This window comes from Meleagris gallopavo, chromosome 11, assembly GCF_905368555.1.
Source record: "Meleagris gallopavo chromosome 11, MGAL_WU_HG_1.1, whole genome shotgun sequence".
NCBI lineage: Eukaryota > Metazoa > Chordata > Aves > Galliformes > Phasianidae > Meleagris > Meleagris gallopavo.
In genome coordinates, this window is record NC_139414.1 from 12,518,881 (window position 1) to 12,546,708 (window position 27,828).

General features: G+C 46.6%; 3 protein-coding genes across 24 annotated transcripts in view; 1 reads left to right on the forward strand and 2 right to left on the reverse strand.

The window, feature by feature from the left end:
* Positions 1-27,828, forward strand: part of LOC100547379 (putative cation-transporting ATPase 13A5) — a 43,743-nt gene that overhangs the window by 9,050 nt on the left and 6,865 nt on the right. For 3 of the 16 annotated variants that reach the window (XM_085233091.1, XM_085233081.1, XM_085233084.1), the window contains 23 exons: positions 119-191; positions 982-1,113; positions 1,742-1,912; positions 2,045-2,202; positions 2,458-2,646; positions 2,922-2,983; positions 5,319-5,469; positions 6,465-6,548; positions 7,463-7,619; positions 9,011-9,128; positions 9,670-9,794; positions 9,894-10,093; positions 10,707-10,829; positions 11,583-11,662; positions 11,875-11,917; positions 12,673-12,782; positions 13,809-13,905; positions 14,488-14,560; positions 14,736-14,910; positions 15,613-15,803; positions 16,749-16,837; positions 17,399-17,479; positions 17,979-18,610. In XM_085233091.1, coding sequence (XP_085089217.1) covers positions 119-191; positions 982-1,113; positions 1,742-1,912; positions 2,045-2,202; positions 2,458-2,646; positions 2,922-2,983; positions 5,319-5,469; positions 6,465-6,548; positions 7,463-7,619; positions 9,011-9,128; positions 9,670-9,794; positions 9,894-10,093; positions 10,707-10,829; positions 11,583-11,662; positions 11,875-11,917; positions 12,673-12,782; positions 13,809-13,905; positions 14,488-14,560; positions 14,736-14,910; positions 15,613-15,803; positions 16,749-16,837; positions 17,399-17,479; positions 17,979-18,173 — 2,877 coding nt within the window. In that variant the 3' untranslated portion in view covers positions 18,174-18,610. Of the gene's footprint in view, positions 1-118; positions 192-981; positions 1,114-1,741; positions 1,913-2,044; positions 2,203-2,457; positions 2,647-2,921; positions 2,984-5,318; positions 5,470-6,464; positions 6,549-7,462; positions 7,620-9,010; positions 9,129-9,669; positions 9,795-9,893; positions 10,094-10,704; positions 10,830-11,582; positions 11,663-11,874; positions 11,918-12,672; positions 12,783-13,808; positions 13,906-14,487; positions 14,561-14,735; positions 14,911-15,612; positions 15,804-15,913; positions 16,630-16,725; positions 16,838-17,188; positions 17,312-17,398; positions 17,480-17,978; positions 18,611-26,879; positions 27,094-27,828 lie in introns of those variants that run through there. The other 13 variants (XM_085233086.1, XM_003209118.5, XR_014885537.1 and 10 more) reach the window with 12 other exon arrangements.
* Positions 19,077-21,998, reverse strand: PLAAT1 (phospholipase A and acyltransferase 1). 3 transcript variants are annotated; one of them, XM_085233110.1, is made up of 4 exons: positions 21,841-21,998; positions 20,991-21,196; positions 20,501-20,769; positions 19,077-20,206 (listed from the first exon to the last, which is right to left on the reverse strand). In XM_085233110.1, the coding sequence occupies exons 2-4, from the start codon at positions 21,127-21,129 to the stop codon at positions 20,105-20,107; spliced, it is 510 nt and encodes a 169-aa protein (XP_085089236.1). In that variant the 5' UTR covers positions 21,130-21,196; positions 21,841-21,998; the 3' UTR covers positions 19,077-20,104. The 3 variants fall into 3 exon arrangements, with proteins under 3 accessions (XP_085089236.1, XP_003209167.1, XP_085089237.1); XM_003209119.5 differs by lacking the exon at positions 21,841-21,998 and adding an exon at positions 21,647-21,803; XM_085233111.1 differs by lacking the exon at positions 21,841-21,998 and adding an exon at positions 21,433-21,619.
* Positions 24,550-27,828, reverse strand: part of LOC100548148 (IgGFc-binding protein-like) — a 64,778-nt gene continuing 61,499 nt past the window's right edge. For all 5 annotated transcript variants that reach the window (XM_085233059.1, XM_085233060.1, XM_085233058.1 and 2 more), the window contains 5 exons: positions 27,347-27,546; positions 26,284-26,422; positions 25,840-25,971; positions 25,136-25,250; positions 24,550-24,810 (listed from right to left, as the gene is read on the reverse strand). In XM_085233059.1, coding sequence (XP_085089185.1) covers positions 24,657-24,810; positions 25,136-25,250; positions 25,840-25,971; positions 26,284-26,422; positions 27,347-27,546 — 740 coding nt within the window. In that variant the 3' untranslated portion in view covers positions 24,550-24,656. The remainder of the gene's footprint in view (positions 24,811-25,135; positions 25,251-25,839; positions 25,972-26,283; positions 26,423-27,346; positions 27,547-27,828) is intronic.

Consider the following 27,828-nt stretch of genomic DNA (forward strand, 5'->3'; position numbering starts at 1 on the left):
CCCCTGGATGACTCGGTGGAACTCAGTTTCTCTGATATTAGCTCAGTCACTGACTTGTTACATGCTGCTCAACTTGAATGTTGGTGTTTCAACATTGCAATCTCTTTCCCACCAACAGCAGTCTACCAAGCTGCATGACCTTGTTGAGGAGCATAACAAAGTCCAGGTTACAGTCTGCACAAAGAATGAAGGTGAGTCATCTGTGTCTCATTTTCCTCGTCAGCCTGTGTAATTAACTGCCGTGTTGAAATGTATCTGGAGTTGCACAGCTCCTGTTGATTTCCACAGCTGAAATGTGCAGAGTGAGCTGTGGTGAGAATGGGGTGGAGGGAGGTGAGTGGGGCAGGGCAGCAAGAGAGTGAGCTAAGGCCTATGCAGTAATGATGCATCTGTGTCATTGTCATCAGTATCTGCAGCATCTGTAATGATACAGGTGAACCTACTAATTTGTGTTAAGAGCTGGAAACAGCTTGGAAAACTCAATTTCCCAAATAAGCAATCAGATAACAGCTCTGGTCTTCAGAGATCTGTTTCCCTGCTCTCCGATAGGCTACTTTCACAATCTTGTAAAGTAGCTCGTGAGCAAGTTTTCAGGAGTCTAGATGTATATTTAACACTGACGTATGCACTTCCTTCCCCACGCCTCTGTTCCTTGTCCATAGAATAGGAAATATAGCTATTTTTGCCTCCCAAAGACACTGAGATGTGCAGTCACTGGGATGGTGGGGGCTGTAAGGCCTTGGTCAGCATTTTATGGACACTAAGCCAGTAAAACTGCAGACAGCCACTTGGAGGCAAGTGTTTAGGGAAGGGCCAACATTTCCATCCACTATTGTTTTTAGGCCAATATTATTTCTAAGAGGCACTAGCTTTAGATCAGGCAGTGGAGAAATTTAGTGATGCTACATGTGCCTGAAACTTGTTTTTTTCATGGCTTGGAACTTACGCACAAGTTAAGTTCATTTTCATATTTTTCTACAGGTTTCAAAGAACTGGAGTCTCGTTACTTAGTCCCAGGAGATGTTTTTCTTTTAGATGGAAAAAAGCTCTCTCTCCCATGTGATGCTGTCTTGATTGATGGAAGTTGCATTGTGAATGAAGGGATGCTCACAGGTACTGCCTTGGAGTTAGGAATGTTAACGCCCTGTGCAGGTTCTCTGCCAGGGAGATGTCTCTATCTGTTCTGACAGCAAATTTTTTACTATTTATTTAGAATAGTTTGCAGCAGGAGGTGGGAGAACCATGGCTTGAATAATTCACAGTTATCTTGGGCTTTTGAACATTACCATCGTATAATATACATTTCAAATCCACATGAAAACCAAGTAGGATTAATATACTGTCAGGAGTAAAAAGTGCAAATATTAAAATTCATTGAATATGTTGGTTTTTTTTTTAGTTTTTGGATTCTGATCTTGCAGCAGCTCTGCTCAAGCAGGTGGTGTATGAGCATGGGGGTCAGTGCCACAGCTAATATTGAGCCACCACAAGGCATGAACTTGGGTCAGGGCAAAATTTGACCCATACCCAGTGACAGAAAATGCTCAGAGAAGCCATCTGATATGCTCTGAAATGACAACTGCAGTGGCTGTCAGCATAAATCCATATCTGTAAGGACATAAGCTAGTTAATTAGTCAGGCAAGCTTAAGTACCAAAAGGGCACTGTCATTATTTAACACACACACAATCTGATAAGACCTTTAGATCCCCTTTAAATAAAGCACGTGCTGCTCTTCTCAGGTGAGAGCATTCCAGTTACGAAGACCCTGTTGCCTCTCACGGAGAGCCCGGAGCCCTGGAAAACCCACAGCATGGAGGACTACCGGAGACACGTCCTCTTCTGTGGGACTGAAATTATCCAGGCAAAGTCAACAGGCAGAGGGCCGGCGCGGGCTGTGGTGCTGCAAACCGGTACGTCTATCCCTAAACTGGTAAGAAAATGGCAAAAGTGGCCTCCAAAGAGGCTTTCCATTTCTCACAGAGCTCTCTTACTGTCTCACTCTTTGGTCATCTCTACAACTTGAGGGTCATGTCTTCACACAGGGTTCAACACTGCTAAAGGTGACTTGGTGAGATCCATCCTCTACCCCAGACCTCTGAACTTCCAACTCTACCGAGACGCCTTCAAGTTCATTGTAGGCCTCTCTGCCATTGGTGTGTTGGGATTGATATACACCGTTTGTGTGTTCACATACCACAATGTAAGTACAGGCCATGCCTCCAGGTTTCAGGCCAACTCCAAGACCTCAGTTGTCCATGGTCATTAGAATATTATCCAGTCCTGTAATCCAGTCTTCTGATGCCATAATTGAGGTGCTGGGGGCAGAACCAGGATGAATAAATCCATCATTCCCATGATCAGAGCTTAGGGTACATTGTTCCACGTCAGGAGGATGAGGTCCCAGAGTAGCAGGGCAGTTCCCACCCCACCAGCCTGTTGTTCTGGCCGTTTGCAGAAGCCAGTGGCAGACGTCGTGGCCATGGCCCTCCTCCTCCTCACCGCGGCTGTGCCTCCTGCCATTCCTGCTGCCCTGACCACAGGCACCGTTTATGCCCAAAGGAGGCTGAAGAAAAAGAAGATTTTCTGCATCACTCCACAGAGGATTAATATCTGCGGGCAAATCAACCTCGTTTGCTTTGACAAAGTAAGACACTTCCTGGGGCAGTGACAGATGCTGGAGGGTGCTGGGAACATGGTGGCTATTTTATTATTTTATTTTTCTATTTTATTTTTTATTTAATTTCTTTCCATTCCATCTCCTCCAACCTACTCCCAGGATAGCATCCTCTACAGGTGCCTGTGGGGCAGGGTGGCTCTGCAGGCAGGAGGCTTTCTTTGCTCTGCCCATAAAGGAACTCTGGGGTCTCACAGGGGAAGGGGTGAGCAGGAACAGGATAACAGATATTTATCTCAATTTAGACGGGCACGCTGACAGAAGATGGACTGGACCTGTGGGGCATCCTCCCTTCGGAGGGAAGCCGGTAAGGAAAGATTTCCTGCAGTGATAACTCTTCTCCAGTGTGGATACACTGGCCCAAAGTCAGGTTATCAGGGCTGATATTCCTGCTCAGCTCATTTCCCCTCAAGAAAGTAGGCTGACCACCATAGCTGTCAGCGTGGCTGCTAATTCAAAGCAAACACACAGCCCAGAAGCCAGCAGCAGTGGGAGTGCTTTTAATTACTCTATGGGGATTTAGAGAATATGCACAGAGTTTTTCAATTATGTCATTCACAGCATAGTTCAATAAATATTCCTAATCTATTCAATAAACCTTTCATCCTTTAAGTGTTAGGGTAATGCTCCCTCTGTTGAAATTAAGTGTTGCCAGCTTCAGTGCCTGTCAAATCTCACCTATCTTCTGTAAACACTGCAAAAATCCATGAAAGCACAGATCAGACCTGCAGATCCTACGTGTCCTTACAGACTGCCTCCCACCTGTGGCAGGTTCCATCTCAAATTCAAGCCCAAGGAGCACTGAAAGCCTCAAGAGTAAACCCCAGTATGTAAATATTAAACTTGACTACATCCAGAATTATGCTATTTAATTGATATTATTAAAATACCATAACAGAATTCAGCTTTGCAGTATAACTTGCTTGTTCATCAACTCAAAATATCAATCTTTTGCAGTGGCCAGGACAAATCACACACCCCATACCTACTCCCAGATTTCATTAGTTGCTGTTAATATATCAGATACCTCAACACCACAGAGATAATAATGCCGTAATGAATGAAAGGATGAATTGATTACAGGAGGAGAAAAATCACATTCCCAGTGCTTTCTCAAAGGACAGGAAGAATATTGCTATCTGATGCAAATTAATGAGAAGAGATTAATAAGTGTCAGCTGATAAAATATTCCTCCAGCAGTACCAATCCATAGGCATATAGCATGCTCTCTTCTTGGCACCCATCCAGTGCCCCAGGGGTTCAGGCTAAGCTTGGGCATGCTGGGTGGGCTGGGAGCCCACCAAATAGCAAATAGTAGCGATTCCACCGAGATAGCCTTGCAGGCAGTGTCTGCTCATGTGAGCAGCAGGACAAAACTGAACTGATATATCAGGATAGATTCATGTAATAAAGAGCTGTGAGGTGTCAGAACAGAAGGCTCTCTTTGCTGACGTGCCCAGTCTACACCCAGCTGGGAAGTAGAGCTAGTGGCTTGTCAGAACACAAGGAGGAGCTATCACTGCCTGTGTTGATCTCATTAGTGCATTTACATAATTATTCTTTCTTATATATTCACACTCTTAAGCACAGAAGACTAGCTGTCAGCTAATCTGAATACTGCGAGGCAGTGACAGTAAAGGAATTTCATTCCACTTGCAAAATATCCTATTGTATGCTTAATAAGATACGAGTGTTTGTTGGTTTTATGTTGTTTAACATTTTCATGGTGTCTCTCAAGTATTAATTAATTAATAAGCCAATTATGACCAGCCTGAGAACAAGGTATAATTTGCTGGAAACAGAACAGACTTTGATGGCCCAGAGAGATGACAGGTCCTGGGATGCACTGTTCCTTTTAACAGAACAGTGAGCTGTCACGCTGCTCGCTTCCACATTCATTGCACTGTGCTTCTTTCAGTAACCGGGGATGCTTGTGGTGATCAAAGGTAAATAAAATCTATTTAAATTTCTCCTTAACATGCCAGCCTAACTGGTAATGGGCTGTGTTCTGGTCTGGCAGGCAGAGCTTGTCAGCTAGCCAGTTTCTTAGAAGGAAAAATGTGAGAAAACTCTGAGAAATGGTGCAGTAACAGAGGCTTGCCCCAGCCCAGCCACAGTGCTCTCTCTGTTCTGGAGGTGTCACACCTCAAGGCTTTCAACAGAAATACGTCAGGGTATGCATCTTTAATAGCATGCCTCCAAGTAACTCAATAGGAGTCAAACATCCATTTTTAAAACCAAAGTGAGGGACAAGTAACCGGTGTCTGGAAAAGTGGATGGAGCTCTACCAGAGGAAGCGGAGGTTCTCCTGGGATATATTGCTTGGATTCTTGGAGATCTCAGCTGCAAGTTTCCTTTCTCACAGTGTCTTCTCTGCTCTAATATTGAACAGCAGCTATCAAGCAGTACTCCAGTGCCCGCGCCAGCTCCTCTGAGTGTCTTACCTTTCCAATTGCTTTGCATCAAGTTAAACCATATACTTAATAATTTTGGGACACTCCTTGGCCACCTGAGTGATGATGAGTAGGACACTGCATTGCTTGATGTAATTGGGCTCAGCACCACTGAATGCAGCAAAGCAGCTGAGGACTTCTCTTCATCCCTCTCGCAAGCAGTCCCTCTAACTCTCTGCTTCTTATCAGCTTTCAGAAAATCCACAAGTTTCCATCCAGCACTCCTCTGCCATGGGGACCGGTGTGTGCAGCCATGGCAAGCTGCCACTCCCTGGTGGTTCTGGATAAAAAGATTCAAGGAGACCCACTGGACCTGAAAATGTTTGAGGGCACACACTGGGTAATGTGACTCATGTCTTCTGTACCCTTCAAAGCACAGCCCCAGGGCTTATTCAAGGTCAAGTCCAAATATTTGTCTGTAGGGATGTGCACAGGCATGTTTCTGTGCCCACATGCTGAGGGCTGTTTTCTCTGATGAGCGAAGGGATGTATCCCAATGGAAAAGCCTTGGGCTGGATGAACAGCAAATCTGAGAGCTGGGAAGGGGACAACGGGCTGAGCCCAGGGCACATCTGTGGGGATGGGGAGTGTTGTGCTGGAGGGAGCAGGATGGGAGGAGGCACCAGAAGGAAAGCAGTGGCTCTTCTTGCAAATGCAGCCTGTAGGGGCTCAGGGATCACTGCAGTCAACTGCCCCATCATCCCTTTCTTCTTCAGCCTTTTGCTCGAGAGAGTTGAGTCAATAAATAAAACAGATGGTAGCTCTTGCAGCAGCACTGCGGGAAGGCACCAGGCTGGTGCCTGCTGCTGTGGAAGGATAGGCAGAAGAGAAGCTGTACAACGGCAGAAGGAGGATGATGACAGCGAATGAGCCTTGGCAGCATGTGAAGTAGCAAAGCTGGAGGGCTAAAGCATCCTACACCCGAACTCTCCACCCTGTTCCTGCATAAAGTCTTTTGAAGCTGGAGATAGGAAGATAAATCCAGTTAGATAGGGACTATTTCTCTTTCTTGATGTTGTATAGCATTAGATTGATGTGGAACTTGAAGTTAGAGAAACAACAAAATTTGACACAGGTTTTTTACTTTCATCTAGTCAAAAGATGGAGGACTCTGTGGGCTTCTATTAAGGACAAGACTGCAGGGAGGCTGTTAGTTGTGATGGCTAGAAAGACCCCACAGACTGTAACAAAACACTGCTGCAGCTGTGTGCCAACAGCAAGGGCAAAATTCTCCCATGTGCTGCTGCCTCTGCTTTTAACAGTTAGGTGTGACACCAGGAAGAAAAAAAAAACAAAAAAACAACACCATCAGAATTAATACTTTTCCCCATACAGGAGATAGAAGAGTCCACCACAGCTCAGGATAGAGCTGGTGCTATTGATGCCTGCATCGTTAGACCGGGGCCGAATGCCAGCAGTGTGAGTCTGGATTTTTCTGGGGATGAATAATCTGTGCTTTCAACCTGCAGCTTGTGAAGATTCTTGCACATGCACTGTTAATTTGCTGGGTTATAGGCTGAAAAGTGCCCTCCCCTCAGTCTCGGTCTTATGTTGCACCTTCCCTGCAAACAGACCTCCTGGGAGCTTAGACCAGAAAAGCTGTATGAGTGATCTAAGTGAAAACCAGTGCAAAGAAATCTTGCAAAATGGATAAAAGTCTAAAGTAGGAATACAGCTGCAAGAAGATGCGCTGCAAGGTCAGACTGGAGTGTGGAGCATAAGTCCAGCTGGTAATGGTTGTACAGAGCCACTGATAGGTTTATCAACCTCAACCCAGAGTTGTTTGCTTCCTTCCCCCTCTCAAAAGGCAGCAGCTCTGCATTTTGATGGTTGAAAACTGTTATGTTTCAAGCCCAAATGCTGAGCCAGCCAGCTTCTTCCCAGAGAAAGGAGGTTGATTTCTGTTAGCAGCACCAGAAAGATGGTGCTGTGGCAACAAGGAAATCAATCTTGTTTCTCACATTGCTCTGTTCCCTTGGTAATGTCACTGTAACATCAATTTTCAGTTCCCCTGTCTGTAACTCCAGGAATATTGCATCAGGATATAATTGCTAAGAAAAAGCCTGGGACAAAGCCTGAAAAATTGAATACTGAGGAAAGCGCTGCGGTTCCCAGGAAGTATGCTAGGAAGCCACTGTTTTTGAAACTGTGACTCCTAAACTTATCAACATTGCTCTGATAACATAGTCAAAAGACACTGAAATACTCTCCTATCAATAATAAATCTCCTAAGCCAGAAAGGCTCAGATGAGCTGAAGCTCAGGGTGGATTTACTTTGTGTAATCCATGAATCAAATCCCCTAGCAACATCTCTCTTTCCTGACCTCTTCCAGGCTCCCGTGGAAGGAATTGCAATCCTACATCAATTCCCATTTTCCTCTGGGCTGCAGAGGATGTCTGTTGTTTCACAGAAGATCGGAGAGGAGCAGTACGATCTGTACATGAAAGGAGCACCAGAAACAGTGTCCAGCTTTTGCAGACAAGAAACCGGTATAGATGTGGGGGAGGGCTTCTTTCTAGCATTTATTAGAATTTAATCCAAAGCAGACCTTGAACTATAATCCTAAAAGATTTGCAGCACTCACTCTGCAACTGCATGTATACGATTCCTCCTACAAATAAGTATTGGGCTTGTGCAGAAGTAAAGTGTCATTAGTTAAAAGCACAAATAAGCTTTCATTGCTTGTGTGTATGTTGGGATGCACACAGCCCAGCAGGTAGAGAGATGCACAGCCTGTGGTTCAGCCACTATACATCACTTAGTTGACGTGCATCAGCTGAAGATACAGCTTGTAAATAATGTTGATATGTCAGAATACTCAGGGTAGGTGTGGGATGGTGTAATTGCATGTGTCACAGCCATTCTGTTGTGCTGCATGAGTTCTCCAATTTTCTGTTAATTTATTGACCTGTAAATTCAGTATTTATTTACTGACCCAGCTTATATAGGCTTTAAATCTCAGCAATGGAAAGCTTGCTGTGGACATACAAATTACTATTATTAAGGATAATTGCTATTAACACTCAAGCCAAGGCTTCTGTCTTCTCTCTGCAAGTAAACATCAGCTTTTCTTTTGTGTGTGAGAGCAATATAATAGGCCTGTTCTCAAATTTGCCTGCAAACTTAAAATCCAGGTCATATTCACTGAGCGTTTTGGGAAGGTGCCAGCTGTGCAGGAGCAGTGGTCTGTGTCTCTGTGGTTTGTTATCTGAGATGGCAATGACCTGAGAACAGGTGAAAATGGTTTTGAGGGACAATGAAAAAATTCAGTTTGAAGACCTAATGACACAAACCGCCAAACAATTCCATGTCAGTAAGAAAAATATCTTTTAAAAAGTTGTTCCACTTTCTCAGGTTTCTAAATGGCTCCTCTCATTCAGTCTTGGTTGTTTCTCTATTGATTACAGCTTAATAAATAATAGGGTTCCACACTGTAAAGCTATGATGTCAGTATGTAGTGATTAGAAAATACTGTGAAGTTAAAAGGAACCCTTTGTTTTAGAATCACTGGAACAATCAGAATTGAGAATTCAGGATATTGGGAGAATTTTCCCATTAAGGCATAAACATAAAAACAACTTTCTGAGCATTACTCAGCACATATGCAGAAAAGATCAGGCCAGAGCTATGGAAACACTCATTTGTTCTCTGCTGAGTAATGCACTGTGCATACCTGCACCTTAACAAGTATGAAATAGATGCATGGATCAGTCAGCTGCTGCACAGCCATTGTACAAACCAACTGACCTGTATGAGAAGGCACAGTACTGAAAGACTATTGAAAGTCTATGAAGTGTGTCACAGGACAGACTTTAACCTCAGAGGAGCAATCAGCAAGGATTGAACATTCTAACTACATAACTTTCTATCCTGTAAACAGTCCCATCTGATTTCTTGGAGGAACTTAAGACATACACAAGCCAAGGCTTCAGAGTCATCGCACTGGCTCATAAAGTGTTGAGCCTCCCAGAGGATGTAGATGTGGGTGACCTGGAGAGGTAAGCAGTGCTGAAGAGCTGTGAGCATCGCTGTTGGATCACTTCTCTCCCTGTTGGTTTGGCCTGGCCTGGCCTGGCCCAGCTCAGCCCAGCCCTTCCCCTCCTCTCCTGTCTGAGGATGTGCATGGGGAAGTTGAACACTATCACACCTTCCTCTCAGCAGATGCTGATTATGCTGTTAATTGCCTTGCAATTAAATACTGCTCTTGCAAGGCTCACCGAGCTGAATCTTTCAAGCTGGTAATTGTGCTTCAAAAGGGTCATGGATTAGGACTGTGATAGAAAGCTACACTGAATGGAGGTTTCAGCCAGCCTGAGCCTGCCACTCTCTGCACCTTGGCTGTGCAGGTCTTTCTGGGAGACAGCATAGCAAGGACTGGCAGCTGAAATGTGGACACTTGTTGAGCAGTGCAAGCTCATGCCAGTTGTGTTTCATGTTAGAATGAATATGTTTCCAGCTGAGCATGGTTTTCCCAGTAGTATAACCACTGGAGAGCCTTGCTCCTGGGAAGCACAACCATGTTTCTTTCCTTCTCCCAAGAGAAGAAGTGGAGTCTGGGTTGGAGTTTCTGGGCCTCCTGGTGATGGAGAACCGCCTGAAACCAGAGACAAAGCCTGTGCTGCAAGAACTGGCTGCTGCCCGCATCAGGAGCATCATGGTCACAGGTGAACCCCTCGCAGCCATGGCAAATGGGAGCAGCTTGCTCCTACAGCAGCCCCATGATGGAGGACTCGGGGAGCCAACCTCTCTGGTACCATTGGCAGGGGACAACCTTCAGACAGCAGTCACGGTGGCCAGGAATGCGCATATGATTCATGAGGCCTGCAAAGTCATCATCGTTGAAGCCAGTGAACCAGAGGGCTCTGCTCCAGCTTCCATTGCCTGGCAGCTGGCAGAAGGCAGCAAAACAAGTGCAGCTGCCCCCAGCGTGAGCACAGCCAAGGGAAGGCTGTTGGGTGCCAGGGTGAATTAGCAAAGCGTTGATGTATAATAACTGTTTTTTAGGTTTGGGCTCTCACTACAGATTTTGAAGCAACTCAGAGGAGCGTTGGGTGGGTTCCTATCTAGCCAGGGTATACAGAATGAATCATCCATCTGCAAGGAAGAAATAACTAATACAGAGGCTTTTTACTCAGGACTGCACGCAAAACTGGCAATACTCTGCAGATCTCATGCTTGATGTGTACCTAATTAACGTATTTAGAAATGCTTGTCTGCGAGAATATTTGCTGGACCAAACTGCAGTGTCTAAATGAGCCAGCTATGCCTAACAGGTATCAGTGACATATGAGAACAAAGCTAGAAAATTCGGTATTGCCAGGCCTGTAGTCCCAGGAAAGGATGCTACATGCTTGTCTCTCTCATGGGAGGCTGAAATGTGCCTGAAATGGGTCCACAGCAGAGATGGATGCAAAGTAGAAGGGAACATTCTGCCCAGGGGCAGGCATGCTGCCCTGGCTGAGAGCTGGTGGCACCTCCAGGGCTGCCTGTCAACTTCAGAGATGGGTCTATCCTGGGGACAAGGCTTCAAGGTGTTATGACCTTCAGTCTGAGGATAAATGCTGTCTTGTTTCTAGGAGGTGTATGCTAACGCCCAGGAAAAGATCACCTTGGAAGGAGAAAGCTGCCACTACCATTTTGCAATGAATGGGAAGTCCTACCAGGTTCTTGTAAAGCACTTCTACAGCTTGCTGCCAAAAGTAAGTGCAGAGGAAACAAAGCACTTACTCACCCCCCCTGCTTTATGTAAACAACACTATTGTTCCAGCTGGGGAAAGGTGTCAGTACCTGAAGTGCTGTCACTTCTGACAACTCAGAAGCCTCTCAGCGCAGTTCAGGGTTAGACCGAGCAGCTTGCTGTCAGCATCTGAGAGACCTCAGGTGACCAGGGCAGCTGAGGTGTGCAAAGAGCATGCCATGGTGGAATGACTCTGTGGTCACCTCCTCCACTTCGATTTAATTAAAAACAGCAGCCCCATTCCCACCCACTGCCAGAACTAGCAATGTCTTCTGCTCAGCAGTGGCAGGAGGAGCATGAAATATCTGCATTTAGCAGCAGAAACCTTCAGCTCCTGTCACCCTCCACAAAATAGCTGCGGCTGGGAGAGAGATTTCTCTGGATAGAACTTCATGTCAGAAAAACCTCGATGTGAGCAGCATTATTGCCACTGTCACCAGCAGCACCATCTGTGCTGCAACAGGGAATGGCATGGGACACCTTATTGCTCCAAGGCTGCTGCAGAGCACATGGTGATGCTGGTCTGCCACAGAAAGGCAAGACAGAAGTCAGAGCAGGATGAAGTTGACTTTAGGTGAAAACTGATCCTAAGGGCAACTAAATCACTATCGGGGCTGGGAGACAACATTAGAGGTTTGTGTCATCAAGGATCATGACCCTGCCCCCATGGTGCACGAACACCCATCTCAAAGCTGCCCCTTGCTCTGTCCTGCAGATTCTTCTGAACGCAACTGTCTTTGCTAGGATGTCTCCTGGCCAGAAATCCAGCCTTGTTGAAGAACTTCAGAAACTCGAGTAAGGTTCTGTTCCCTTTCTTCTTGAACCCAAGCAAAGAAAGGTGCAACCATCTCTGCCAGACCCTCCTCCCACCTGCTGTGGCTGCATTGAAGGCTCTGTGAAACGGAGCTGAGATAAAAATCACAGACAGACTCCAACATACAAAGACCATCCTTCCCCCCAAATTTTCACTCCTTTCATCACTGTTCTCCCTTCTTTCCCTCCACCAGTTACTACGTGGGTATGTGTGGCGATGGAGCCAACGACTGTGGGGTACGTAGGAGCAAATCTCCCATCCTCCTTCATATCATTTCTCTCAACCTATGGGGTAAAGGGATAAGATATTTTCTGGCACTCCTCGTCACAAGCGCTTCCCAAGTTAGCACATAGGTATGCTCAGTCAGAATGCTGTTAGACACTACCTATGTGCATCTTTCCCCTAGAAATAAGAACAGGTACGCTACTTCTTACATATTTGTTCAGATGCAAATTTGAGGACCTTAATGATCAAAATGATTACTACGTTGTCTATTACATTGCTACAATGTAAAATGTGTTATCATAATATAATTTTGTAACAGCATTAGCTGGTTTGGTGTAAGCCATCCATAGCCTGCTCCTCAGTGCTAGGCCAGAGGGGACAGGGCTGGCTCACATGGACCTCATAAGACAGAAATAAAAGAAATATGATCAGGAGATGAAAAGGAGTGGAACGAGGAGAACATGCTGATTTAAATAGTTTGGCAGTTGTTCAACAGAAGAGGTATGCACAAACCCCAACAGGGTTTGTGGGAGACAGAGCAGGGTAGTTCAGAGAACTGTAAATAGGCACAATGGGATTAAATGAACAAAAGAAATATTTAAGCTCTAGAGGAGGAAAGATATCTGAAAAATGAGATCAGCTGGGCCACAGAATAAGGAAATAACAATGACAAAGCACGCTTGAAGAAAAACATGTAAAGCACCACTAAATGCAATGGGAGAGGTGGATGGGTGCCTCTCCAGCTTCCTGCTCCTGTGGGTTTCAGGCTTTGAAGATGGCCCACGCTGGGATATCGCTGTCTGAGCAGGAGGCGTCGGTGGCCTCGCCTTTCACCTCGCAGATCCCCAACATCCAGTGTGTGCCAGAGCTGATCAGGTTGGTTGGCTGCTGCCCTCCGTTGGGCTCAGGGCAATGCCTGCACCGAGTTCAGCGTTTGGGGTCATGAGTGGGAGCTGCACAGCAGTGCACAGGGATCCTGGGGAGCTTGGCAAAGGAAATACGTTGTTTATGTTTGCTTATGGCCAGCTGCACGAATATACTTATGTTTATGTATAGCTGTGTATACATGCTACCCTCAAAAATGCTGATAAATCAAAGTTAATTTCTCAGTAACTACATAAAATCCATGAATTCCAGAGTGTTGTGCTTAGGGACTGATACTTTTGGAACAGGTAGGATAAGAGGGCTTCAAGTTGTTCCAGGGGAGGTTCAGGTTGGATAATAGAAAAAAGTTCTCAGAAAGAGTGGCTGGGCACCGGCACACTCAGGGAGATGGTGGGGTCACCATTTCTGGAGATGTTCAAGAACTGTGCAGATATGACACTGCGGGCATGGTCAGTGGGCACGCTGGGATGGATTGGGGTCAGACAAGATGATCTGTTGTCTTTTCCAACCTTAATGATTCTATGACTGCAGGTACAGAAGTACAGTTCCATGAAAAGGCAGGTATAATAGTTAACACAGAACAGATTTGCTTGTCAGTACTTACAAATTTCATACCCAAATGCTGCATGTAGTCATTGAACAGCCAGGAATAATGCCATTTAGCCAAATGTATGCAAAGACGATTTTGTGTGGCAGTGCACTTGATTCCCAGAACTGCTGAGCAAATCTGCAAAGAAAAAACAACAGCAGCTTAAGCCAGGTATTAAAATCGTAGCAGCAGAATAAACATGAGGAAACAAAACACTGCAGATGAGGGGTAGCTAAGTGGCTCTGCAGTATCTTAAGGCCAAAATGTATTTATGGAATTTAAACTATTTTCCATTCTTCTTTAAGATTCTTAACCAAAGGATTTACTCTGCTTAGAAGCAGTAGCAACCTGCAGCACTATAACATCAGGATGGCACACCTTCTGCTGTGGTAAGGGGCAGTTTCAGCTTTGTTTTGTGTTTTGAGCAGGGAAGGTCGAGCAGCTTTGGTGGCTTCCTTTGCCGTGGTTAAATACCTGACCCTGTATGGCCTGATACAGTTTGTTGGCACTGCTCTGCTGTTCTGGGTAAGTGTATAATGCCCACCTTGCACTGGCAAGCTGTGCTCACGTGGGCTTTTGTCTTTAGTTGTATTACTCAATAGGGATGAAACAGCATATGGGTCTTCAGGAAATCATAAACATGTGAAAGCTGGATAACCTATTAAATGATTATTCAGTTAAGCATTTCAGTTAATATCAGGATAGTTGAATCAAATTACAATAACATAACCCTGCTTCAGCAACCATTATTTTGGGTGCACCAACCGTGTCTGTGTCTCCATTACTCACATAAGTTTAAAGCTTGGCACAATGTGGAACTCTAGCCATGCCTGCCATTACTGGGGGCTACAGGTGACCTGATTTTAGTGCTCTACAGGGAATGGTGTCTGCTGGGATAAAGGTGGAAAAACATTCACCTGCTACTGGGTCACTCATAAGCATTCTGAGTTGCAAGGGGCTGGGTGGCACTCAGCTGGGCTCACTCTGCACCTATGGGTGCATCTGGATGCTGCTGCTGCTCTGAGATGGTATGAGCTGTATTTTGTACCCCCCAGACAGATGTTGGTAGTCAGGTGGTGCCTTTTTTTTTTTTTTTTTTTTTTCCAGCAGCTGCAAATCTTTGGGAATTACCAGTATTTGATTCAAGACGTGGTCATTACCCTCCTGGTCTGCCTAACAAGTAAGCAGTGTGGGAAAGTCCTTGTGTTTGTTTGAAAGCATGAGTGAAAATAGCCAACTTCATTTCTCAGCAAAGATTAAAGCAAGGAGCCAACTGCTGCCATCAGTAACTGTAACCACTGGTGGCAGAGCAATCCCTTGGCCACTGACGACAAATCTCTCCGCTTTCTCTCCAGTGAGTCTGACTGAAGCCTACCCAAAGCTAGCACCCTATCGCCCTCCTGGCCAGCTCATCTCACCCCCTTTGCTGCTTTCTGTTGTCCTCAATGTGTGCTTTACCATAGCTGTGCAGACCTGTGGCTTCCTCCTGGTAAAGAAGCAGCCCTGGTATGTAGCGCTGGCCAGCTGGAGGTGAGTCCTTCTCCTCGCCAGGACCCCCAGAACACAGCTCTGGTTATGGGGTACACTGCAGCTGTCAGCAAGACCAGACCAGCCCACGGATGTGCCACAGAGCCAAAGTTTCTGGAGCAATGTGCAAGGAACTGGGTCTGCTCCTCACTGCTGTACCTTGAGTATTGCTGTCACTGCCTAGCTGGGGGCTGAGATGTGGCACACGGCAAGTTAAGCAGCTTTCTAGAAAATATATTGTAACGTGTTAGAAAGCACAATGATAACAGCATAACAGCAAAGTCCTAAGCTGTAGACAGTGAGGAGCTGCTCAAACGTGGCAGCTGTGGGCATAGAAATAAAGACCCTCCTTACCTTTAGAGGGCCTCAGGTAAGCAGGGAACTCCAGCAAGATCCTCTTGCCTCCACTGTCAACCTTTAAATGAGTTTTAGGAAGGGGTGCATCCTGGCTCCATCCCTTCTGGCCACTCAGGTGCACTGCATGCACCTGAGCTCCTTGGGTTGGCCCTGCCTTCCCACCGGGTGCTCAAACACTGCTTCAAGCTGTGACTTTCAGCTATGTATATGTATACATAATATCTATTTACTGTGTTTTATATCGCTGTGGGTGATATCTGGTTACTGTGGGAAGGAAAGGAGAAAGGCTTGTTGTTGCAGCTCACCCTTGCAGAAGGCAGGAACAAGATGCTGATTGTCACCTTGCAGACATTGTTCACTCAGGAACCACACCCTGACCCCCACTGGCCCAGGGGAGAACAGTACCAGCAGCAGTGCCCAGAGCACTGTCCTCAGCTATGAAGGCACAACACTGTGGCCGCTGTCCTCCATCAACTGCATCATTGTGGCCTTTGTCTTTTCCAAGGGAAAGCCCTTCCGCAAGCCCATCTACACCAATTGTGAGTAGAGCTGGAACACATGTGCTCTGTACACTCCCCTTCCTGCCCCAAAATCTTCCTGGCAGGAGAGAAGGCAAGGGATGATGTAGCTTTTTCTGTACCCACTCCAGTGACTGGCACGTGATGTAATTGTTGTGTATGTGAGTTCCTGCTTCCCTCCTTGAAGAATCTCAGTGAGCACTGCCTATGTTAGTTTCCCTCTAGCAAAAAGGAGCAGCAGACCTGAAAAAGAAGACTGTGTTTTGGAAAATAGATGCTTTTCAGAAGATGATGTACTGCACTTAGTGCAGAACTGTGTATTACTGAGAATGCAGTCTGCAAGAATCAGATGTATTTGTTTCAAAATCCACACATCAAATAGAGCTCCTTTGAGATGCAGTTTTACCTTGCCTGACTTCCATTCCTAGAAATGAGAGAGAAAAGCCTGTGATAATATCACTGTTAAAATCCTCTCACAATAACCTTTCCTTCTCTATTTGATATTTGCAGAGATGATTTACCTCTACCAGCCTCCAGCTGACTGATAGTTCCTTTGCAATTGCAGCTTTTTACTCGCGGATGAGAGAGCAGGATCTTGCTTAACCTTAGCAGAGCTGATTTCATTAGGTTTTTTTTTGGCAGTAGGCTGGTCCCAAACTCATTTCACAGAGCCCTGATCACCTGCAGAAGAGAGGGGATGTCAGAAAGAATCTGTTCTGCAGTGCCAAATCACCTGGGTGAGAAAAGCAGTGTAGGCAGGGAGGTTTGCAGCAGACCGCTATGGAATAAGCTCAGCTAGGTTTCAATCCCATAGGTTTTCTAGGCACAGCATCCCCCAACCAAATAACACCAAAAATGTACAGGTTAGCAGCAATACTGCACTAGTGTTTGGGACTGCCATGAGTGTTTCTGAAGAATCCACCCACCAAAACCCCTTTCCCAGGGCCACCCATCTTGTTTCCCCAGATGTCTTTTCAGCCATCCTGACCCTCCAGCTCGCCATCTGCCTCTTCCTCTTCCTTGCTGACATGGATGCTGTGTATAGTGGCATGCAGGTAAGTGAAGACAAAGACAAAACATGCATTTATTTTTTGTTTTGCTGGACCTTTACCTATGCACACAGAGCACAAGCTACAGGTATGACCATGCTGGAAATGAACTCAATGGTTTGACGTTGCGTGGGCATGTCTTTCAAATTTCTCTATCATCCATTCAACAAGGGCTTGATTAATGAGACAGCCTTCCCCTCCAGACTGCAATGGGCAGAAGAAAAAGTGCTTTGTATCTTGCTGAGCTGTTCTTCCTAACAAAAAACACAACAGCGCAGAGTGTGGGTTTGCATGTAGGAGGCTGCAGCTCTCTGAAATATTTGGGCTCTGATGCTGATCTGCTGGTGTTTGTCGCAGGGTCAGTGGTGATGTGAGGCAGCTGCATGCCATGGGGAATCTGGCATCAGCCCCTCCAAATCCCTGTGACAAGGAATTACTGTCACTGCCTACGGACTTCTCCATGCTTGCCATCAAGAAAGTGTTAGTCAGCCTCTCCAGTCATTAGGAACAGATGCAAATCTTGGCAAAGCACTCAAACCTAATTGCTGCTCCTGTCTTTTCCAACAGTTTCTTTGCACTCCTGTGATCTGGAAAGTTTATGTCCTACTGATGCTCCTGGTCACCTTCTGTGTATCTTTTTTTACAGAGGTGAGTGCATTCATTTACTGTCTGTTCCCAGCAGTGTGCGGCATCTGTTCAGGACTTTCTTCCTCTGTTTGCAGCCACATTCTTCCTGCAGAAACACAAACCTTAAGCTTTTTTTTCATTTTTCCTCCTTTTTTTCCTCCTGTTAGTCACTGTGTGTCAATCAAATCTACCTGATAGAACACCACAGATGACTTAGCCCACGAGTTTTAAGCAAGTAGAGTGTGAGCACTGCCACGCAACTGACACAAATGACGCTTTGTGGGTCAGAGATGACTGTGCCACCCTGGGTGGGAGCATGGAGTTGCATCCAGTAGCAGGTATTGTTGCCTGCAAGGCAGCAAGCATGCAGGTGTCCCTCACAACAAGAGGAAAGTGCAATACCTGTACGGAAAAGTATTGCTGTGGCTCAAATAGGGAGCTGAATGTATACGGGCTGGCACATGTCACAGGGACTGGCTTTGGTCTCCTCCCACTAATGCTGTGCTGTGTCACTCTGCAGGATGTTCTCCTGCAGAACAAGCACCTCTGGATGCTGATTAAAGCTTGCGTTGGGTATCAGTCCAAAAGCCAGTACCGAAAGTGGCAGCGGATGCTGCAGAGGGATCCAAACTGGCCTCCTGTTAATACCAAGGACTTTGCAGCAAGAAGCACAGCTGAGGTTTACGTTAACCCCAGCTATGAGCACAGGGACTAGGCGAGAGCCTGCAGCTGGGCACAGGCTGCCTTGTCCCCACTGACTGCTCTGTTTGCATCGCTCCACAAGCGCCGGGCTTGGATTTCTGTGCTCTCTGAACAAACCCCTCCATTCAGAGGCAAGCTGGCTGTGTCCTGGAATAGGAGCGAGGATTATTCTTTCTCTTGCTGCTAAAATAACAGCTTTGACTCTACTCCATGGCAACGGCAGCTCTTCAGCCTTGCCAGCACCTCCTACAAAGGCTCAACAACACTGAACACAGCGAAGCTATGACTGCTGCTGCTCCAGCACTTAGACACTGCTCCACTAAACCCTGTCACTGCACCCATGGGGCTTGATGACCCAATTAGTGACCTAACCTTGACTGCACCAAGGAGCACATGAGCAACTGTAAAATCCTGCATTAAATGAAACTGCAGCTTCCAAGCAAAACTCCACTTACAAAGCAATTCTGGTTTTCTTCCATTCTGGAGTGAATTAGAAATGTGGGAGAGCGCACATGCTGTCCTTACTCCACGCTCCCTTGCCAGGTTTTTGTAGACACAATGTGCTGAGCACAGGGAAGATTTCAGCTCAAGCATTGCAGCAGGCTGGAGCTGGGCTGGGATGCACCCAGGGAATGAATAGCTGCCTCTTTACCCAAATTTAGTTCTCTCTTTGGTGCCACGTGGCACTGTTGCTCTCAGGGCACACTGGGTGGAAAGTTGCACAGAGCTGCTTGCTTTATCCAAGTCACGCCAAGAAGCAGAGGTTAATGTGCACCACTGCTCTTCAGTTGCGTTGTTCAGGAAGCTGAGCCAGGCTAGACTTGTTCTCATCCTCATATTAATCAGACACTTCCTAAGTTTCGCCTTGAAAGAACTTTTGACTACATTCACAGGAAAACAGAACAGGGCTTCCAGGTTCTGTTACTAAGAGCCCAGTTTTATTTTAATACATTTCCCATGTTAAAAAACAAACAAACAAAACAACCATCAATATTATTTCATTGTATTAACTACAAAATATGACCAGAAGGCTTGGCTTTGTTATTTCAAACACTGAAACAATTGTTGTTTTAAAAAAAGCTTCTGGTCCAGTTATGTACATGGTGAGAGCAGATAAAAATAGCAAGCTGCTTACTGACAGCTCTTGCTCCCATCTCTTCTTACAGTTCAGAAAGCTGCACGTGGTGAAGGCACAGTTAGATTTCATTTCCTATATGCAACCTACAAAAAAAAAATATACAGTTCCAAACATGCAAGCTAAATACTCTCCATGAAGAGTAATAAACCATACTTCCACTCAATATCTTCCTCCTAGGATGAGCTGCACACCAGCTTTGTGCTCGGAGACAGTGAGACTCTGTAGGCATGGAGATGTTAGGCAGCTCAACCTCCAGGTGTGGGATGTCCTGTGCTGTCCTGCTGGCTGGGAGAAGACTTGTGCTGGAACAAGGGTCTGTCGTGCTGGTCAGTGCAATGGGCCCAGGTCCAGGCACAAAGACTGCCCTGAGGTGGCCAGGGGCTTTTCTTTATAATCATAGAACCATAGAATCATTACAGTTGGAAAAGAGCTCTGTCATCCTTTATCTAGTCCTGCATGGGCCTCTACAGCAGCACTGCTGCGTTACTTCTAGTAAGGAGGAAAAAAAAAAGGTTAAAAACAGAAGTAAAAATGCTCCTTCACACAGGTTAGGAAAGGTTATTCATAGAAAGCCCACAGGATGCATTCTGTAGAAACAGTTTATGTGCCAAAAGCCCTCAGCAGATCCCTGAGGCGCGAGGATAATTTGCTCGTGAGCACTGCCAGACATTGCTGGCGATGCCATGACAGCAGCTGTAGCAAACAGACTGGGGCTGTCCTCTGAGAGAGGCACTGCTGGGAGTAAGGGCACGAACCAGCCTGTATCGCCAGCAGCTCCTGCCTGGCATCTCCTGCCCGGTGGCCTCTCAGTACTGCCTCTCTCGGCTCCGGCTCCGCAACAGCCCCAGTAGGGAGAAGGCCCCTGCAGCCGCCGTCACAAACCCAATGGCACTGATGGCTCGGTTGGCCTGCAGAGGGGGAGCAGAACACAGGCACATGAATGAAGAGCAGGTAGAGCTAATCAGGGCAATGAAATGAATAAGTGATCCCACGGCTTCACCCTTGGGCTGAACAAAAGCAGTACCCCAGGCCCCAGTGAGCGCCTGGTTCAGGGTCTCTGTGAGCCTGTGATGATTGGGATTCCAGCCCAGGGGCTGTACTGTCCCCATGCACTGCTGGGGCTGTGCCATAGTGCAGGGATACACTAAGCATCTCCATGCCAGCCCCACAAGGATGAGCCCTGGGCAGCACGTGTTGCCTACCTGCTCAGAGACCCCCTCGCCATAGCGGAGCAGCGTGACGAAGTGCTCGCAGTTGTTGCCCAGCAAGTCGTAGGACACCTCCTGGTTGATGAGGTACTCCGCACGTCGGATGATCTCCTCCACAGGGAGGGGAGCGTAGGTGCCATCGTACTTGTTGTTGATGCGGTAGGTGTCGTTTCCCACCACCTCCTTCAGAAGCTGCATCCTCACCATGGCCTTTCGGCTGAACACCGACTTGGCGCTGCCAAATGTGGCTGGTGGTCCCTCCTCTGGGGAAGACACAGGGTGAGCCAGGCAGGTCCCACAGAGCCTGGCCAAGACCCCAGGGAGTTGCTGTCTGGCCCCTAGATGTGCCACCTGTGGGGCTTGCAGCCCCCATCCTTTCCTCTCTCCCATCCTGGAGCTGCCATTTGGGGCTGACCACCTGCCCTCGATACAAAGCAGTGCTCCTGACCATCCCAAAGCACCCACCCCACCCCACCAGCCTTACCCACGGGTGTTACGTTGATGATGTACCCATCTCCCAGGTAGAGGGCCCAGTGCTGGTACGCTGGCCGGAAGATCTCAATCAGGTCCCCGGGCTGAGGATCTCCAGGGTGGGCGGCACTGAAGCTCTCGTTTGCTGCCATCTTGTGAAATCCAGCTCAGGACATTCTTCTCTGGCTGGGCAGCCCAGGGCAAGGCACGGGGGGAGCTCTAGGGTACACAGAGGTTGTTTGCTGGGGGCTGGCATGTCAGGAGGTCATTAGTGCCTGACACTTGCAGCACAGACAAGTGACAGCTGGCCGCTGCTGCGCTGGATGCTGTTTGCATGGCCTGGCTGTGATCAGTGTGCTGGCAGAGGGCAAGGAATGAAATCCACCCTTGTCCTGTTGAGCAATGGAAGCAAAGGGTAACGCCATCGTGGGCCAGCAACAGCTCCCAGCACTCACCCCCATCCCACTGCTCTCTGCTGGGGTGAGGGGGCCGAGCTGCCCCCCGATAAGCCCTGCTCCCATTGAGGCCCTTCCCAAAACAGCCCCCTCGGGACGACTCCGTCGGGCGGTGGCAGACGCTCTCGCACACCGGCGGGGCCGCAGTGCCCCAGGCTGCGGGGCCGCATCCCGCTGCAGGCGCCCGCTCCCAGCCCGAGCGCTCCCCGCTCACCCCTGCGTCCGTCCTGCTGCTGCCACCGCGGCCCCGAACGAGCCCGGAGGCGGAAGCCGTCCCGGACCCAGGCTCCTCCCGCCGCTATAAATAGCGAGGAGCGGGCGGCTGCCTGCTGCCCTGTGTTGTTGCTGAGCCCCATGCCCGGGTGTGCAGCGACCCTACGGGGAGAGGGGTAAACAAGCATCTCTCACCAGGAGTCCTCCAGAGAAGGAGCGGCGGTGCAGTGCGGTGAGCTGCCACTTCTTTGCTGGCAAAGGGAAGGGACGGAGGTGGAGCTCGGAGCCCGTCCCAGTTGCCGTTTTAGGGCAAAGACGTCTAGTATGGCTTTTCATGTGTCTTTGTGTTGTGACCCAGGGATTTCCTCCAGATATAGGAGTGCGTGGCCGTGCCCAACGCGTCCTCTGAGCAGAGGGGTGGGAGAGTGCAGCTGAGCAGCTGTGGTCACCCCATGGCTGTTGCCAGAAAGGAAGGTTCACCACCAGCAGACGTGTACTCTGAGTGAGCTGAACCAAGCAGGGGATTTAATGCCCAGTGTCAGGAGAGCTGATTGATTTGCAAGATCTGAGTAGTGTCAGATTTTCATCTTTCTGGCTTCTATTAATAAGAATTAGATAATTCAGTGAAGCACTGCGTTGCAGTTCTGCTTTCTTTATTACCCCCTTTCAAGTCTGAAGCACTTACAAGGCTTTGCAGTGGAAACCCAAAGCAATTCCTATGATACTGAAATAGCAAAATGTAACCATGGAAACCCCCAAATCTGCTTCACCTGCATACAGATAGGCTGTATTACCTCGGAGAGATGGAGCTGTGATCCTGCAGGGTGTGGGGTATCCTGTGCTCCCAGCAGCTACAGCAGGAGGTGAGCAGCACGGTCAGCAGCATTCACAGAACTGCACTGTTAGCAAGTACAGGAGAGCAATAGGAAGCTGCTGCTGAACAGGCAGGAAAGCCGCTTTTAGAAATGTGGTGAAATTGCAGCATGACGTTGGCAATTTGTTTGTAGACAGGTAGGTCCCTCACACTGATTCATTCTCATTATGTAGTGAGGCTGAAAGCCCCTTTCCATTCACATTCATTCCTCAATGGCTGGGCTGTGCATGTATGGACAGCTGGCATGTTCTTGAATGGACCAAGCAAAATGCCTTTTGTCCACCTGACTGCCCACGGGGATTACAAGTGCTTTTCTGGCTAGCAGTGCTGAGGGAGGTTGAGAAGCAAACATTTGGTAGAGGGGTAAAATGAGGTCTCTGCAAGAAGGAGATAAGCTGTGGCTGAAGGAAGGGGCCTTGCTGAAGGCAAGGAAGCTCGTGTCTGACATATTTCGTTACCTCATGAGACCATGCAGAACTGCTGAGCAACAACAAGTGAACTTAGAGCAGGGAGAGATCATCACAAACGATACCTAGGCACTCAGAAAGGTCAACAAGCAGTAATTTTAGTGAGGGGAGAGCACTTGAAGCTCCACAGACCTATTTCCAGAGTATTTTAAATCTCAAACTGCGCATGTGAAGTAATGGTGTATAAATAGTGTAACTCAGAGGAACTGCGTGTGCACTCACTGCCATCACCAACAGATCAGGAACTGGACCAGAAATGTGGCTGAAACCCAAGATGGTCACCCCGACCTTTCCTCCACCTCTCTCCATCACTCCATCCCCCCATTGTGGGTTGTTCAGCCCTTTATAAAATAATAAGGTTAGCTAGCTTCTGTCGAAATAGCTGCTGCCATCAATGAAATTTTTAGTCAATTGTTCCTTGTGCCTATGAGCTTCACTCATGTCACTGGAAATTTGTTCAGGGGTTATACAATGCCTAGGCAGAGCTTCTGCCCCCTGAGTGGTGTTGGGACAATTGGTTAACACTGGAGATCCAGCCTGTCCAATGCAGGAGCACAGGAACAGCAGCAATGTCCTGCTATATCTCAGCGTGATGTCACGTGGTTTGGGATATTCCTTTGCTCTTTGGGACCACTGTCCTGGCTGTTCACCCTCCCAGCTTCTGGTGTGCTGCAAGCCTGATCTCTGGCAGGGCAATGTGAGGAACTGAATGTGACTTTGTGTAAGCACCATTTGAGAAGCAAAAGCATTGGTGTTTTATCAACATTGATCTCCTCTCCTCTCCTCTTTTTCCCCACAAATCCAAAACATAGCACTACAGGAGCTGCTCTGATTAAAATCAGCTCTATCTCAGCCAAAATCAGTACAATACTTAAGTCTTGCCACAAACACTTTTGATATTCTACTACTGAAGAGTCCTTAGTGGAGTCAAAGCCTGAGATGATGCAAATCTCTAGCCACATCTGTAAGTGTGACAGCTTAAAAGTTTGCAAAGATCTCAAGGAGAACTTTTGACAGGATCTCATTGTTGATATAGGTTTTGTTGCTTGGCATTGGCACCCACAGACAAGGGCCAATGACAATCCTCATTCTTGTCCACTCTAGACAGACAGCAAGGAGGCTGCTGTCACTCAAACAATTACTTCTTTCAGACTGGCACTCCCAGTGGGATGGATGGAGCGGGGTTATCTGTTATCAGATGAGTTTGATGTTATCTTATTTTTTCTTTTCTCCCCAGTCAATCATGCCTTGCCAAAAGAGCGGAACTGTTTCCAGCTCAGTCATCTATTTCTCTCCTGTTTAAGTATTTGGGTATGGTGGTCTCATGACAACCCGCTTGAGATGCTATCATTAATTCTGACGTTGTCAGTCTGCTGCTAGTGCCTCTATCAGAGGTATGGATGTGATGGTGTGCAGCACAACTGTGCTTCTGAATTCTGCCTGGACTTAATGTTACCTCAACAGGACAATACAGTGTATAATGTGAGTTAGGACTTACTTCAGTTTGAGTCTGCAACATGAGTGCTGAGATATATTCCAGATGAAAAACTTCAGAAGCCTTCAGTAAATGCAATTATTTATTTATTATTTTGAAAGTGTTAGAAATATTATTAAAATACAAGAGCAGAAAATAATACACATGAATTGGGAAACAAAACAAAACATGCTAACTACAGGTGTGTACTTTGGGGTTCATCTTGGTCAAATGCAGCATTCACTACGTAGCCATAATTGTGTTCACGTACTCTGTCACCTGATGTATCCTCAGACTCGTGCAAAGATGAATTCCGTGCATTGATATTTGCATCTGCCTTTCTCCTCCTTCTGTACACAAACAAAAAAACACCAACAACCATCTTTAATTTCTTATCTGCAATGGGAGGTCAAACCGTGGTGTGAGTGTGTATGTCAGACCCCGAAGAGTCCTGAGTTTTGTGGTAGTGATGCATATGCCTTATATAATAGGAATGGCACATCTTCATTCCTGTAGAAAAAAGCTTTCCCTCATATTCCTCAAATCATATCTTGAACACTGTACTTTTTGTTTCTGCAGATGTGGGAATAGCAGGAGTTTGGGGGTGTACAGATGCTAAAATGAGTGTAGGTGTCTTGCCCTTGCTGAATGTAGCAAAGCCAGGAATAGTCTTACCTGAACAGATACACTGCAGAGGTGACGAGAATGACAACAGCAACCACTGCTACTGTAACTCCAACAGCGATGGCAACTGTATTGCTCTGAGAACTCTCTGGGATACTTGTGTCATCTGAAGAAGAAATGAACGGTCACTGTAAGCTAAGAGCACTGAGAACAGAAGATTCTCCTCAATTTCAAGTGTGAAACCACATACACTGTGGAATCAGATGTGCTTGTGTGCTTGGTTTATATTGTGTTCTCTGACTGAACTGGCTTTTTGGAATGGTGTCAGACCAAGGTCCTGTATGCACTGCAGAACCCTGCTGTCATGCTTTCTAACATCTCTTTGCTGAGGGACCTGCCCCCTTCTTTCTGTTTGAACATACTAGTACAGACCTGACCGCCCAGCTTGTGGTACAAGGCCCAGTTTTTACCTGAAGGAATAGTGTCACTGACTTGGTAGGAATGTGCAGTGGAATATTTCTAGTGTCAGCTTCCACTCTGCCTGTGACAGAAATACAATCTACCCTTGAAAAGATGTGATGAGATCCCAGACTGATCTGACACCCCCTTCCACTGGGTTGCTTATTGATTCGCAGCATGGAAATTAAGAGTCAGCTCAGACTTCTCCATAATGACCCACCTCTTTTTTTTTTTTTTTTTTTTTTTTATAGTGGTGTGTGTAATTCAGGCAGTGAAATCCAAAATAATTTTATTACCTATCCTTTCAATGTTGCAGCTTTGTCCTGTGTACAGCTCTGTACATTCACAGTAGTAGTTGTCAGAGGTGCCATTGGTTGTTTCAGAGCAAATTCCATCATTCTGACAAGGACTTGGCATACATGGTCCAGCTAGCAAAAAGGAAGGAGAAACACTTGAGAATCTCATGTAATCCAGCCCTGAGAGAACTGCTCTTGGTTAGATTACACTGTTACTGCTGGACATGCCCTGTATTTTAAAGCCTGTTACTTGTTTTGTGTTTGATAGCAGGGGTATGGAAAGAAACACCTATGACAAAATATCAGAGGGAGTTCTCCAGTAAGCTTATTAAGTCAGCTTATTATTTCTTCTGTTCAGACTGTTGCAAATAGCCCAGACACAGATATATCCTATAAGCAGTAACTCAAGACTTCTTAGCAGTGAAGGTTTAGTGGTTCACTTACTCCTGTAGCACCCACGAGTGTAGTTTGCAATGTTACAGATTTCATCAGAACCGCACACTATGTTAGAGCAGGTGACAGTGGAGCTCTCTGTGCACTGGCATTTCTGGGAGCAGTCATCAGTGGTGAACACTTCTCCAATCTGGAAGATAGCAGTTGAATGTTAAAAAATATCAAAATATCAGTATCAAAAACATGAATGGAACACTGGAGCCCCATGCTACTCTGATTCTTCCTGGTGAAAGACAACATGCAGATCTCTCTTTTTTGTACTTTGAATACAGAAAGCAAGCAAGCAGCTCATTAACCCAGCTCCTTGAAACTCAAGGAATACTGATGAAAATCTGAGGTGTGAGATCCTAACCCCAGGTTGGGTACATGGACAACCAACAATATCTAACTGTTGCTGGAGATAAAGTAGCAAATGCATCATGTTGTGCCTCCAAGACAATGTGCAAAGGTGCCATGTTCACTTCTCTGGCAAGCCCCATTTGTTTAGAGTGTCTAGTTCCTCCCATAACACCATCCATACTTGCTTTAGGCCTTGTCTGTATCAAATCTTCAGTGCCAAAATGACTACAATGCTTTTTATTCCACAGCTGGAAGGGTGCGATCTCTGGATTCCTCAGAATCCAGCCTTGCTGGGGCTGTCTTCATGCTGCAGCCAGCCTTACAGACTCAGCCCCTCCTATGCCACTCTTCATTGAGAGGAGACGGACCATGGTGTCCAATAGAATTTTTCTATGACTGGTATATTATAAATTTTAGAACCTATTCTGGCTGTTTACAGTAATAAAGATGAAAAATTAACAAGGAGGTCAGAGAGTAATCATATTCTTCCCCCAAGTGCCTGCAAAGTATTCTGACAGGCAGAGTTTCAGAGGCAGACTGAGCAATGCATTCTCTCTTCCTTACCTCCAGAGACCAGAATATTATTAAATAAATTGCTCTTTGTTTCTAATGCAAAGTTACATGCTGAGGAGAACAAAGAGATTATCTAAATAATTAGCACAAGAAAATATTGTTTAGCACTGTGGGAGCTGTCTGGCCTGCTGAGACACTGTACCTCATAATATTTGTCAAGGTATGTGCAGCCACATTCTCTGTAAGGCACGCAGTCAGAGTCACTAAGAACGTAGCCAGGGAGACATTCACAGCCTTCAACACAAGGCGATTCACACTCAGAGGGGCTGGTCATGTCACTGCAGGATGCTGGGCATGCAGTCATGCATGAGTTGTATTTGCTGTTGGGTGGACACGACATCTCTGTAAGAATAAGGAGAGTCCAGTTATAACAGGTTGCAGCTACACATTGCCTCTTCAGAGCTATTTTGTAAGGGCAAAATGATGAACACACACACAGAGAAATGTTCATACGTATATAATGGTAATGAAGTTATAAGTGGATGACCCCACAGTAAGGAAATCCATTCTCAAAGCTATTCATATGCTGTACTCAGAGTCCAGGTTTTCACTGATGTCTAATTACCTCTCACACATACGGAGTAGTTATCACTGAAAGCATCAGAGTAGTTTCACAGCTCTGAG

Excerpts from the sequence above, each read along its gene's own strand:
- PLAAT1 (XM_085233110.1), bottom strand. The coding sequence starts at position 21,129 with ATGGCAGCAAACGAGAGCTTCAGTGCCGCCCACCCTGGAGATCCTCAG. Across the intron at positions 20,770-20,990 it reads CATCAACGTAACACCCGTGG|AGGAGGGACCACCAGCCACA; the intron begins GTAAGGCTGGTG and ends TGTCTTCCCCAG. Across the intron at positions 20,207-20,500 it reads GCGAGGGGGTCTCTGAGCAG|GCCAACCGAGCCATCAGTGC; the intron begins GTAGGCAACACG and ends CCCCCTCTGCAG.